Source organism: Equus przewalskii, chromosome 25 (genome assembly GCF_037783145.1).
Source record: "Equus przewalskii isolate Varuska chromosome 25, EquPr2, whole genome shotgun sequence".
In the NCBI taxonomy this organism is placed as follows: Eukaryota; Metazoa; Chordata; class Mammalia; order Perissodactyla; family Equidae; genus Equus; species Equus przewalskii.
Window position 1 is genome coordinate 18202496 of NC_091855.1, and position 14748 is coordinate 18217243.

The 14748-nt window shown below is 48.3% G+C and overlaps 1 protein-coding gene across 4 annotated transcripts in view; it reads right to left on the minus strand.

The window, feature by feature from the left end:
- Positions 1-5676: 5676 nt before the first annotated feature.
- ZFYVE1 (zinc finger FYVE-type containing 1) overlaps positions 5677-14748 on the minus strand; it is a 47081-nt gene continuing 38009 nt past the window's right edge. For all 4 annotated transcript variants that reach the window (XM_008544619.2, XM_070593543.1, XM_008544620.2 and 1 more), the window contains 7 exons: positions 13709-13817; positions 13059-13156; positions 12850-12967; positions 10956-11126; positions 9722-9902; positions 9141-9254; positions 5677-7342 (listed from right to left, as the gene is read on the minus strand). In XM_008544619.2, the coding sequence (XP_008542841.1) occupies positions 7110-7342; positions 9141-9254; positions 9722-9902; positions 10956-11126; positions 12850-12967; positions 13059-13156; positions 13709-13817 (1024 nt within the window). In that variant the 3' untranslated portion in view covers positions 5677-7109. The remainder of the gene's footprint in view (positions 7343-9140; positions 9255-9721; positions 9903-10955; positions 11127-12849; positions 12968-13058; positions 13157-13708; positions 13818-14748) is intronic.

A 14748-nucleotide genomic window follows, 5' to 3' on the forward strand; every position in this document is an offset into this window, starting at 1 on the left:
TGCCGTGGTGGTGTGTTGCATCTGTTAGTGATTTACAAGATCATGGAGCTTGGCTACTGTAGCAACAGACCAGCTGCAGTAATGTCTACTTAGATCTTAGGTGAGGAAAAGAAAGAAGGGTAGAGACTGCACCAGCTTGAATGGCTTTGCTGGAGAGCTTCCCAGTGCCCCTCCGGATCCACTCAGTGCCCTTCTTCACCTGCTCTGCTCATGCCCCAGGAAGCTGGCCTCTCTGGACAACTTCAGAGGGCCCCCTGGCCCCAGCTGGGTTCAGGCAATGGGATGTACCAGCAGGAAAGAGGGCAGGAGGAGAGTGAGGTGGGATTGTTGGCTCCCTGGCTCCCCTCCTGCTGGGCTGTGGGGGCTGTGACTGGGTTCCTCCACCCAAGGCCACAGCTTCTACTGGAACACAGCTCTCTCTGGGTTCCAGTAAGTTTTGTTTGTCCCTTCACACCTCCAGCTGGTAATTGCACCTCACTGTTGCTAGCCCAGGATGCTTCACCAGTGACACTTCAGCTGTCCCTTGAGTGTTCCATCTGTTTCCTGCCAGAACCCTCATACAACTTAAGGTACAGAGAACCAAATCCAAAATAAGCAAAGGAGACCATCAGATTGGTCATCTGACAGAGGAGCTACATTTTAATGACAAATATTTTTAGTGCTCGTATTTTATAAAGAATTTCCCCATCTTACCTGATTTGATCCTTGTAACAACCCATAAAGAAGAGAGGAGAGTAGTAGTGATTTAAAAATTATTAGCATCATTTTACAGGTAGAAAAGCTGGGCTCAGAGCCACTGACTGACTTGCCGTGGATCATAGACCTGTTAAGTGGAGAGCTGGGACTTGGAACCCGATGACTTCAGATCCCATTTTCTACTTTTCATGCTCTTCCAGTCACTGACATTGCTTGACTTGTGTATCACAGCTGGTGTATGGAGAAATCAGGAAGCAGCTCGGTGCAAGTGGAAACACCCAATGCTAACATTTCACGATCCTTAATCACCCTGTGAGTGAAGTTTTCTGGCACTCACCAATCGTAAGAAGCTCACTAATTACCAAAATTCTCATGTGCTTAATTGTTTGGATTTTGTCCCTGTCTGCACCCCTGGCATACTGACCTGCACATAGGTCCCGGGAAATATCTGTATGACTGAAGGGTCCAGGTGGCCATTGTCACTGCAGGGTCTTTTGGATTAACTTTGGTGACATGCCCCTGCCCAAGAGCACAAACAAGCATGAATGCTGAGCCATGACCCTAATATCCACCCATACCTTTGTCCCCTCAAGTTCTAAGTTACACAATCTACAAGTTCATTCATTACAGCACCTGTAATTTAGCATCGCTGGTATTGCACATCTAACAGAGCTTTCCCCACATTTCTATACTGACTCTTTCAGTGGAGCTGAGTCCATGGGTGGCTGCTTAGTCCAACTTTGATCTCTCCCCAAACAGTGGAGACAATCTGACTACCCGAGAATACCAGGTCAGTGCTGATGTGGGTGACCCTGTTCCCACCTACCTTCCTAAGTTCTCTTATCAACTGGGCCACAGCCCAGGTTTCTTGTTAGGCAAATATAGTTGTCTAAGAATCATTTTAGATTCCCCTTAGGCTTAAAAAAAAGGGAGGAGGAGCTTCCTTCAAAACCTCCCATTTAAACTTAGCAATTTGTTCTTGATCTCTGGTTAGCAGCCAGTGCTCCTGACATTTGGCCTAAGTCGTATGAGACATGGTTAAACTTAGCTGAGAATTTGGTTAAGCATTTTGGTCTGTTTGCTTGTTAACGCAGTGTCCCAAAGATTAGTATGTTACACGGGCTTGAAGCATTTTTCACTTGCGGGTCTGCTAGGGCATTTTGCCCAGTTCCCCCGTGACAAAGGTAGAGAATGGGCAGGTGATGGTGGCAGCAGCACTGAGCTATGATAAACCATTTGCTGAGTGGCCTGGCCTTTGCTTGCCTGTAGCCTTCTCAACAGAGATGAGAGAACAGTGGCACGTACTGCTTATCAACAATGTCCAGATCGACGCCTGCCTCACACTCCATCTTGCTATGTAGCCACCTTAGTATTCACCTGGCCTGACATGCTCTGGAGGGCACTGACAGCATCCTTGGTGTCCCACAACAAGGGTCCCTGGAAGTGTCCTTTGAGACCAAGTTAGTCCTCTCTTACCTGTCAGCCCCAGATCTGTCCTGGTCTAAATACCCTATGTAACCATCTGTGAAAACTACTGCAGGCTGAACTCAGTTTCTTTTCCCATTTCACCCTTTGTATATGTTGCTAAGAGCCCCTGGGCACACTCCTCTCAGTCTGCCTCTGCAGGCCACCCCTGCGTGGCCACTGCCACAGGAACAATCTTTCTGAAAGATCCCTGCATGCAATGGCTTCTTGTGCCTCCGAATAAAATGGCCTTTTGAGAGTTGATCACGAATGCCTCATCCTGTTGCCCTATCTCCACCTCCCACCTGGGGCTGTCAGAACACAAATGCTTCAAGCTCCTCTTTCATCTGGGCCTCTGCCCCTGTGGTCTGTGAAAGCCCAACTGTTAGGTCTCAGCTTCACAGACTCCTCCAGGAAGCTTCGTTTCCCCAGCACTTGCCACAGCTAGTCACTCGGTATGTTGAATGGACAATTTTTGCCAGCATTATTCCCTTTGAATTCTTACAACCCTCTCAAGCAGGTGATGGTTGCTCCAATTTACTGAAAAGGAAAACTGAAAAGGTGATTTGCCCAAGGTCTTGGACCAGCAAGTGGCAGAGCCAGCTGGGTCTCCTGCTCAAGTCCAAGAATCTTTCTATTAGAATGGGATGTTTTCTTTTCCTCTGGAAGATTACAATCTCCTGGGGTTCATTCAGTTGGACCTCATTTTCCCTTTTTTCCTCTTTCCTCAAGACCAGCCGCCTCTGCTCCTGCAGACGACTTCTGGACTGTTGTCCTAGCTTTGCTCTCATCTCCCTGCTCGCTCCTACCACCCACCCACTTGCACTCTTGGCTGCATTTGAATAAAAGCAGCTGCTGCAAGAGCAAAACACCTTCTCTGCAGAGGCCATAATCTGAGCAAAGGCACACAGATACAAACACTGCTGACAGTGCAGGGTGGCCAGAACCCAGGTGACATGGTGACTGGGAAATCCACTTAAGACTCTGAATTGCAATATCTTCTGGACATCGAAGGGAGTTGTCTAGGGATGAAGCTGGAGTCTTGAAGAGAAATCAGCCTAGAGTTAAGGATTTGGGTTTCATCAGTATAGAAGATGGCAGTTGAAACCATGGCAGTAGATGAAATCGCTCAGTATTAGCATCATATTGGTGGACTCTGCCAAAACTCAGAAAGACATGCTGCTGTTGTCTACAAATGGCAGTTCCCAAGATAGTTCTGCTCTTGTAAGCATATTCCTAAATTACAGATTCTCTAACCCCATAAACCTCCATACTATATGATCTTTCGTGCTCATAAGTCTATGAGTTTCCTAGGTACAAAGAAAGAAAAGATTGCACTGGGTGTAATTTAACAGAAAGTAGAACTCAGATTTTGTACAGTAACTAAAACTAACTCCGTCAGTGATGAGGCGAGTTACGGGCTACCATTGTGGGTTCAGTTTTCTTCCCCTGACTGATGGTAGTTCTGAAATTGAACACGCAAATATGGTTGCAAAATTACCGTTAATTAAGAACTGGAAGCTTAGCTCCAATGATACAGGCTAGACCAACTTGCTTAATCCCTAAACCAGTTTCTCTGCTGTTTTTAGTCAAAGAAGGATTACTGTCCTTTACTGTGAGAACCTCTGAGGACAATGGAAACAATGAGATACAGAGCTAAGCCCTCCTGAGACAATAGGAGAAATACCTTGATTTTTTTCTTTTAACTTTCCTCTTAAGGAAAAGATACTGACCTTATCTTATCTGGAAATGCAGAAGAATTCACAACCCAAGAGGGAGAAAGAACATTTAAGAGCAGCTCTGCAGTGCAATGCCAAGGGCAGCTGGTGCTGGGCAGAGTGCACCCATCACTCCGGAGTCATCGGGCCTGCCTGGACTCAAAGCCCAGCTTCCAGTCTGATTTGCCAGGCCGCCCTGGGCTTCTGAACTTCCGTGAGCCAGTGTCTTCAGCTGGGAAACATCAACACTACTACTTACCTTCCAGTGTGGTTGTGAGAATTATCAACCATATAAAGCTCCTAGCAGAGTGCCTGGCTTCTAACAGGCACCTAAATATTGGTTCTCTTCTCTTTTCCAGTTCCTAACTAAGACCAGCAGAGTTAAACCCAAGGGATGCGTGAGGATCCCACTGAGTCCCATTGCTTAGTTCTCAGTCACAAGCTGAAATGTCTGCTCACGGCTCTCAGGGCTATGTTCTACAACTGTCTCCTCCGCCTGTGAGCAAGTCGTTTAAGCCAGAAAGTTACTGAAGCCTTTGTGTTACACCCCCTGCAAGGGGGCAACTAATCTGTGCTATTCCATGTCAGGACGGTGGGTACTCCTGGGAGGGGGGGGGGGACCAGGAGCTCCTGGGGTGCAGTTAGATTCTATTTCTTCATCTGGGTGCTGGTTGGTTGTATATTCAGTTTCAGAAAATTACTCAAGCTGAAATGTTTATGTATGATAGCTCAATAGGCTTTTTTAAGCCTTTGTTTTCATGTGTCTAGCTGGGTTTCACTCCATATTGAGTTGAGCCTGGGACTGGATATGTAGAGCAAGAAAAGGGAACCTCCTATTACTCTGACACTGGGTTACCGTCCTTTCCTCTGCTGGTCTGACTAGTGTACGGGAGTTCCGATTATTCTGCATCGTTCCTGTGTAGCGAGGCAGACTCATGCTCAGGGTGCCCCCGCACGACAACAGGACAAACAGGTCTAACACAGGCCACCACCATTCACCTCTTCTCCCCAAACCCTCCCCACCCTGCCCCACTCACCCAAAAAGGAGAAGATAAGGACAAAATGGACAGGAACAGGAAAAAGACAAGGGAAAAGAAGATGAGGCCAGAAAGAAGGGAATGGACAAAGACCAGAATGCCAATGACCACAAGAATGAGGAGGATGGACGCAGAAGTTGACCAGACAAGGTAGGGCAGGGGAATGAAGAGGGAGAGACAGACAAAAAGAGAAAAACATTTTTTCCCAGGGTCTCTTCCTTGAGCGAGGATTCCCATGGACTGTGGTCGTGTAGCTACCAGAGTGAAACCCGGGGAACACAAGTTGTGAAGCCACAGCTACCACTGTGCAGCACAGCCCCGCCCAGGCTGTGGGTCCCCACCCACAATCGGGTCCCACACCCACTGTGGAAAGTGCTGCTAACAGCTACGGCGCAGGACAACAGCAGGGTGAGTGAGCACGCGTGGAGCCCTCTGAGCACGAGAACGAGTCCTGGGACCATGAGTTCTCATGCTCGAAAGGAATACCAGGGACAATCATAAAGTTCCTGGGCCCAGTTAGCAAGCTGACCTGGGGCATGCTTTTTATGTAAAAGCTGGGGGAAATGTATGATAATGGCTTTGTGGTATTCGGCTACGTGTTTATTTTTTTTAAGTTCTTGTTAGAGAATAAGATATTTCAGGTAAAATATAACCACCCTAGAAATAGACCTCTCACTTGGCTTCTGTGAAAGGCACCAGCTACTTTCTCATCAAGCGAGATTTACTGAGGGAGTGAAAGGAAAGAGTCCGCACAGTCCATATTGAGCAGGAAGATTCCTTTATAATGGCGAATTGATAATACACAGTACTAGAGTAGGGCCGCAGTCGCTGGGCCACAGGAGGCAGTAAGGGAGCAGGTCTGAGAAGGACCAACATTCCAAGGGCTTACATCACACTGACACGCACGCCAGGAACGACCGCCACGTACCTCCCCGAAGCTCGGCCCACCCACCAGTTCAGTCAAGAACTATGTCACTTTTAATTCTTCGTTTTGGCCAGTGAAGATAAAATCCACCACAATGACGGGATTTCAGCACTTCAGTCTTTCCAGTCACGATAGATATGGATGTCCAAGCTCTTGATGAGAAACAAAAGTTCTTTTGACTTCTCTTGCAAGAACCGGGGAGAGAGAATTTTTTCTTAATGATCTGTTGAAATTTTATATATTCTTAAAAAAAACAACTAACAGTCCATTCTGTGCTCTGTTTCCCTGGAAGATTTCTCATGATCACCCCTCCGATTGCTAGAAGGGTCACGTGTCCGGGGAACAAAGAATTAAGACACTTCAAAATAAGCGATAAAAATCCTAGTGCAACACTCAGAAGCGGATGGCGGGCTCGAGGGGCTGGAGAGGGAAGGAAGCAGGTGTTCTATTTGGGAGCAGGCGGGCAGCCTCTGGGAGAGCGGACTGGGCACACAGCAGCATCAACAGGCAGGAAACACTGCAGGGGAAGGCCCGTCTCCTCCGGGCTTTCCCCAGGTACAAGGGACGCCATGTTCCCTGCACGCTGACTTCTCAGGGCTGAGGACCCTACCCCTCACCCCCCACCCACTCTGGTGACCTGCACACTAAGTTAGGTGGTCTCACTGCAACAGCTTAGGCCAAGAATCGGGATCCAACTCCAGAGGGCCCAGGTCGCTTCCCTCCAGGCTATTCCAAGCAAGAAGTACCCAGGAAGCTAACCTGCCCAGGCAGCTGGGAAAAGGCAAGGAAAGGAGAGGCTTCGAGGGCTCAGAGAGAAGCAGCGAAAGGTGACTAGCAACGCAGTGGCTTTGGACTGGGCTCGGTTTTGTGGGGAAGACCTGCTGCCACTGCCACCTTAGCCCTGTGCTGGGGACACATGAGTGAGTCTTTGCAGCCAGCAGCAGCCTGAACACACTCCACGCTCCTTTCATACGTATATACGGGTATATGTCTTTATTTTTAACTGAAATAAATGCAACGGATTCAGGTTCATTCCCCTTTGCTATAAGCTGCTCGGTCCCCTGCCCTGAGGGGTTCACGCCTTCAGGCCTGCTCCCAGGCTCACCCCGGCCCATCTGCCCCACCCCCCACTGTGGGAAAGTGGCCCCAGGATGAGTAGAGGGCACACACCACAAGAGGTGCCCAGGAGGAGGGCCTACCTCAACGAGACTTCTGTTTCTAACCCTGAGAACCTAAGGAATTGTGAAGGACTTGGAGAGGGAGCTTGGGTTAAAGGTCACCGGGCTTTTTATTGCAATTAAAGCAGACTCGGACGGGATGGTCCCAGCCTCGAGAGGGGACAGCCCGGCGGTCATGGGAGCACTCGTCACAGAAGCCCTGTCCACAGGCCCGACAGTGGTGCTTGGAAAGCTTGATGCTGAACTCCTTCCGGCAGTTGTGGCAGTGCAGGATCTCGTGGTCGGGCACCCAGTATGCCGGCCTGGCCGCATCCTTTACCAGACCTGCGGTGGGGAAGGAACCACAATGGGTGGGACACCGAGATCCAACACCCGAGTCCCCCTACACAGAAAGGCTCCCTCAGACACTTCACAGGCTCACCGTCCAACTGCGCACACGATCACCAGAGCACTTTTAAAACACGCAGACGCCCAGCCTTCACCCCACACCACCCAGAGCAGAATCCTGGGGCTGGGCCTAGGCATGGATATCTGCATATTAAGCTCTCCAAAGTGCAGCTGCATTAAGAATCGCTGGCATAACAATAAAGAAGTCCGGACTTTGGAATGAGGACATACCTCATTCAAATCCCAGTGTCACTGAGCACGAGTTAATTAGCAGCTGCAGGATTAAGAAAGGTTACTTCTCAGGGCCTTACCTTACTTATCTAACAACCCACCTTCAAGAGTGGTTATGGGCATCACAAGAAATAACATGTCTAACACGCTGGCCTGGGACCCGACAGCCAGCGAGTGCTCAGCAGATCACGGTTTGGTGAGCCCAGCTGGCAGGCTCTCTGTGCCAAGGGCAGCCCCTGCCTCTCTCAGGTACTCCTGAGACCAGATGCAACCTGAGCTACAAGCCCGCGCAAATCCATCTCTTTCTACACCCTTGAGTCTAAGGCTCCTCATCTGTCCACATCTGAGCCACAATGATTAAATCCGATCCAAGCAGTTTTCATCACCACCCACCCAGGAGTTCTTGGTCTCTCCCCAACAATGGGCTGAAACACCCCAGGCCAGCCAACCCTGCCTAAGCCTTCCACACTGGTGGGTTTTCCTTCCTCTCCCTCTTCCCATTCTGGTTACAAGTACCCCTCACATCCAGAGCTGAGGAGCTATCTTAAGTCCTAAATGAATAATAGCTTGGCTATGTGGCGGATTAAAGACAGCCACAAATTCTTTGACAATCCTGCCCGCTCCCTCAAACCGAGGCAGGCTCTATGATTAAAGGAGACTCACAGCAGAAGTGCCAGTGTCCAGGCACAGGCCTTAAGAGATTGGCAGCTTCCATTTCCTGGAACATCAGTTCTTTTTTTTTTTTTTTTTTTAAAGATTTTATTTTTTCCTTTCTCTCCCCAAAGCCCCCCGGTGCATAGTTGTATATTCTTCGTTGTGGGTCCTTCTAGTTGTGGCATGTGGGACGCTGCCTCAGCGTGGTCTGACGAGCAGTGCCATGTCCGTGCCCAGGATTCGAACCAACGAAACACTGGGCCGCCTGCAGCGGAGCGCGCGAACTTAACCACTCGGCCACGGGGCCAGCCCCTGGAACATCAGTTCTTAGAGCCCTGAGCCACCATGGAAGAAGTCCAACTACCCACTGAAGAAACCACGTGGAGAGGCTGGAGGCTACAGGGAGAGAGAGGCTTCTACTGAGCCCCGCCTTCCAGGCATCCCTTCCAAGGCACCCATCACATAAGCGAGGTTGACTTGGCCCTTGAGACCAGTCCAGCTGCCATACTGGAATGTCGGGTAGGAACTCCAGGCAATGACACTTGGAGCAGAATAATTACCCTTCCTGACTCAAAGTTGTGAGACATCATAAAATGATGGTTGTTTTCAGACTTTACATTATCAGGTAGTTTCTTATGCAACAATAGATGGTATAAGAGGATGGCCCCCAGGAATAAATACAAAACCACCAAGGTATGCAGCAGAAGCAAGCAAATGTCAATTTTCAGTCAACTCCCTGCTGCCCAACTCAATCTGCATCAGCAAACCTTTGACAAAATGACAGCCCAGGGCATTCCGAAACCACTCACTCCACATTCACTACACCCAAGAGAAGCAGTGCCAGGCCCACCTAGTGGTATGTCAATGGCTGTCACCACGGCTCCCAAAGTGTTCTGCACGGCCTCGCCCACCTTCCGAGCAATCAGTGTCCCACCTTCATCGTCCGCCTGTGCCTCAGTAACATCTGTAGACAGTGAAAAAGGAAAAGCTGTCACCTCTCAGTCACTTCCCAAATGGAAAACTCAGGAGGCAACAGCAGAGCACTTCTGGATTCTTCTCCCAGAGAACCATGGGCTGTCTTATAACGATGGCAAGGGTCTGTGCTGTGGGTCAGGTGACATCTGTTAGTCCTTTACCACAACCATCTGGAGTTATTTGTTAACCTTCCTTTAAAGTAAGCCAGAAAGTTTCCAGGAGCATGACCTAGAACCTTCTCCAGGGAGAAGACTCAGTCTAAGCCATGTCTGATAAACACAGGACCCTGTTAACAAAGAGTTTAGAGGATGACTGGCCGAGACCAGGGGAGCAACTGCTCTCAGCAGAGGATGCCAGCAGGAACAGGGTTGGCGATGTGGGAGTCCAGTTCCCGACACCCAGTGCCAAGGAGAGAGGTTCCCCCTTCCACCCTCGCAGCTCCCGGCCCCACGTTACCTAACTGGACATTCCTGGCTTCATAGCAGTTGTCACACACCCGCACAGGTGCAGGGCCCCAGCCCCGCTCGGGCACTGGCCGGGTCTTGGATGAACAGCTGTCACAGAAGCCCTCCCCACAGGCCCGGCAGTGGTGCTTAGTGTCGTTATCTTTGAAGGATGTAGCACACTTGTTGCAGCTCTGTTCCAAGCCCAAAACAAACAGAGAGGCAGGTATCACTCATGTCTGCTCAGCTGAGAAAGTCAACAAGACCCGGGGGAGACCCCAGGAGCATCTTGGAATGGCAGGACCCCAATAATCCTAATGGAGGGGACCTAAGACCCCTAGCCACACAGACTGCCCCCACCAAACCACAGCTGTGATTATCATTTCCTTCCAAGAAGGACCTGGAAAGGCACCTCAAATCTATTTGGCTGAGTCACAGGGTTCTCAGAAGGGACTACGCTAATTCTAGCCAGAAGAGCAACAAGAATTCATTTTTTTCACAGTTCTGGGAAGTTGGTGAGGAGTGAGTTTCCTGTCCCAAAGTGTTTGGGCCAAAGCTGGGTCCTCCCCTGCTGTGGGTGCTGAGAGGTTTATGTATCAAGTGGAGGATGACCCTAAATGACCTCTAAAGGCCACTTTTCCTCCAGATTCTGTACACGCATACCTCCGAGATATTGCAGGTTCTAATTCCAGACCACTGCAATGAAGCAAATGTTGCAATAAAGTGAGTCACGTGAATTTTTTGGTTTCAAAGTGTACATAAAGAGTTACGTTTACATTACACTGTAGTCTATTAAGTGTAACACAGCATTGTCTAAAAAAACAATGTACATACCTTAATTAAACAATACTTTACTGTTAAAAAATGCTAACCATCATCTGAGCCTTCAGTAAGTCGTAATCTTTTTGCTGGTGGAGGGTCTCATAAAAAACGCAATTATCTGCGAAGTGCAATAAAGCGAGGTATGCCTGTATCTATACCTCAGACATCTAACCAATAATTGGCCCTTGCAGGTAAGGAAATTAAAATCCACCACAAACAAAATACATGCAGAATAATCCAAAGGGAAATCAGTAGGCGAAGAGGACCCTGGCTGCCTCAGGGTACCCCACCCTTTCCAATACTCTGGGAGCAGAGCTGACAGAGAGAAATTCTGCGCCCCACTCCCAGAACAAGCTCAGGACAGGGCAGAGTGGCACAAGCAGAATGGCCCGTGCCAGGAGGCGGGGGTGTCCCGCATACCATACCAGGATCTGAGAGTTGGGCCTCCAGTAGGCAGGCGCGATCTGGTCTGTCAGCCAGGAGGTCACGGCCTTGGTGGGCCCAAGGCTGAGCTCAGACACCGACTGAGCCATGAAGTTCATCCCGTCCAAGAGGCGCTGGGCAGCGTTGTTATTGTCCTTCAGAAATCCATCGGTCTGAAAGGAAAAGCAGGCTCCTGTCAGGCTTGGAATGAAGGCCGTAAAGGAAGGAGAGAGGGGTCTCGGGTGGGTCACAACTCACCATGGCCAGTTCAGAACCACAGGGGCCCTGCCAGAGAAGAACGGAGACAGACCAGGAATCTCTGTGGCTTCTAGGCAATATCACACCCAACCAGTCATCACTGATCTATTCTCTTCAAGTTGACCATAAGACTTGGGGCCTTACTTTGCCCACAGGCAAGATATCCAATCCAGGAGATACTCGTGTAAAGATAACACCTCCTCCAGGAAGCCCCCACCCCAGGCTGGGTTAGGAGCACTTCCACTCAGTTCCTCTAGTACTTGTACACACACCTCTAGGAATCCTACTTCCATGTAGAAGTGAAATACCTGTTTATGTATTTGACTCCCTATTAGACTGTGAACTCTCTGAGAACAATAACCTATCTTTTTCATTTTTGGATTTTTCTAAGTATCTAGTTCAATTCTTGGCACATAACACTCAAAAATGTATGTTGAAACAATAAATAAACGAGTGAACAAACAGAAGGGGAGAAGACTGTACACCCTAACCCCAAGGACTATGAGGAATGTAGCCTAAAATAAAACTATGTTTATTACTGTTTTCTTGGAATAAAAACTATCTTACCATAGAGACAATGGCTTTTACAAGAAAGAAGTAACACAGATCAAAAAACAAAAGACATTACTATAACAGCCTAGTGAGAAAATTATACTGTTCAAGGCCACATTAAATCCTTGGGACAGGATGGCCTGGACCATCATGCAAAGGGCTCCAGAAATGAGACCACACCACAGTTGCAAATTTCAGTGGGGCTGGGAACTGGAACAAAACAATAAGGAAATCATCAATTTTACCTATAGGTAAATGGTACCTATAGGATCCAGGAAAGCTCAAAGGTGGATCGGCAGGTAGGCCTATTAGGCTGACTGTGGGCTCAGGGATCACCCAGCAAGGGGAACACCAAGTAAAATAAGTCCCTTAGAGAAAATCCATGAAGGGAAAAGGTTTGGATGTGTTGTGATGTATGCGTAACTCCAAATGTGAATTGCGGTTTAATGCACAATGAAAGCACCATAGCACTGCCTCATAAACAGGTGTTTCCAACATCTTAAATTCAAAAGTCAAATTAAAAAGTAGTAAGGATCTATAGTAGCCCTACTTCTTAGAATATACTTCAAGAAAATTTCCCAAAACAAAGGGTTTCTTACATGAAGATGGTCACTATTTCTTTGATAATAAATCATACACAGTAATAAATGTCCAAAAAGAAGGGAATGGAGAATCAAACTGTAACACTAGATAGAGTATTACACAATGACTGCAAATGAGAATCATGAAAAGTGGAAGCAATGTGGAAATAAAATTGTGGTATGAGAAAAAAAGCAGATAAATGGCATGCAAATTATAAATACATCTATACAAACATATGCATTTGGAAAATGAAAAAATTTTCATTTGCTAAGGCAGTATAACTAAAGATTTCTAGTTTAAGTTGTGCTTCTAATATTTCTGCAAGAAGGAATCAAAATAATTACAGGGCTAGAACAAGAAAGGCTCTCCAGATCAAGCCCTCCTAAACCACCAATATACTGAAACTCATGGTTAACCTTAATTCTAAACAAGTTCCACTTTTCCGCACACATGAATAACTGAATGATACAAAAGAAAGAAGAAAAATAAACAAAGAGCTCTTACTCCAGGCCACACGTGCACAATCTCCGTCCGCACCACTGTATCCACAGGATCTTGGTTCCCAAACCAGTACTGACGGCTCCGGTAGACCACGCCACAGTTAGGACACTCGATCACATACCTAGGAAGAAGGCAAATAGAGACTGTTACCCAGCCAGGTGCCTGGGGAGACAAACACACCAAACGACCCTTAGCCACGTCGTTTAACTCACCCGGACCAGGCGTATTTTGCGAGGCCCATCCAGGGGGAGTCGGTGGAAGCAGATGTCTTGGGTACTACGCTGACTTCCTTGCCTCTCTCATAGCAGGCCTGAAACATGGGGCACTCTGCCAGCTTCTTCTCTGTACGCCAGACCCATGGCCTCTTCACAGCCCTGTCCAGCCCCGCTCCCCGCAAACCATACCAGCTGAGGGTTTACAGACCCTGAGTTTAGCAAATCAGAAGAAAGTTCATTTCTTTAAAGAAGCCAATGCCCTGAATGATCATGAACTGAATGTGCACCCATCCCAGACCCCAAAACTGAGCCGTAAATTATACCCCTGTCACAGACAGGAGAAATCAATCAAAATTGGGCTCCTGAAGAACACTTCTCTTAAGAGGAATGAATAGTCAATGTATATGACCCTTGCCTACAAGCTCAACAGAATAAGGGGAAAACAAGCTTCAAAAAACAAACCAAGGAGCCCCAGCAAGAAAGACATGTGAGTTCTTTTGGTTACAACTGAGGAGAAGTTCCAGATATTCAATATTAATATCAAATACTTTGGATGCAGCAAAGAGTGGCCCCAAGCCAGTCTTTCCAAAAGGAGACGGTGACCAGCCAGCCAGCTGCTGGAGCAGACAGAAGCGTGGAGGACTCACCTTGCAGGTGTAAACTCGGTTGTCATACTGGTGGGAGTATCTGCAGCGGCTCTTGGCTTCATGGGGTACTCCTTCCTTCCCGTGATTCATGCTGTTGTTACATCCAGCCCTGAGTGAAGCCCAAAAGCTGACAATGAGGTGGCGAAAGGAGCCAGTGCACTTATGCAAAAGAGTCTCACCCTGAACCAGACACAGGGCTGAAGCCAGACCTTGGTTATTAACCGGGCCTGAATGCTGAGCACAGAGAGGGCAGTTTGTCACAGAAACCCACATGCCTCTCACACCTGTAATCAACAGCATGACAAAGGTAGAGCAACTATTACCCTTTCGTGAGAAGCAAGGGGGAAAAGGAGGAATCTTTTCTTGGAAAAACCACCTGGCCCCTCAGTGGAATGGGGGAGTCAGAAGACACCACCTTGACAAGAGATGAAACCTGAACGGCTCTCAGGAAACTCAAATCTCCACACAGCATGATATGGGAAGTTTAACCAGAACAGGCTGCCAAGATGCAAAACAAAACCTAACCCCCCAAATTTGGCAATGCGTTAAGAGGAGGCTTAAGCTGGACAAGAAAACCTTCCAAATGAACAGTGAGCTCTGCCATCCTGAATGCAAAAACAGAGATCAGGACTTCAGAATTTCACTATGACAGAAGCAAAAGTGAAACCCTGATGAGGCTCAGTTAGGACAGAAAAGCGATGATCCAGCAGAGCCTAGGCCCCTGTGGCTGGGCTCAGGGGGCAAGCAAAAAGGCAGGCAAGTCTCACCGGCAACTAGCATCCCTCTTCCCTCTCCAAGATAATCCTTAGTTCTCCCTAGCCCAGATCATATAATCCAAGAGCCAAGTCCTTTTTACAAATTCAAAGCCAAGGTGGTTCAGTGCCCAGCAGGTGGCCTCCAGGGTTCAATGCAAAAAGGCCATTCATAGCAGAAAAGGCTCAGGTCTCCTCTAGATGGGCCAATGCGGAGGACACGAGCAGTGGTCCTGATGTGAGCAAAGACAATTCAGGGGTGGGGGAGTGTCTACGGGACACGGAGAC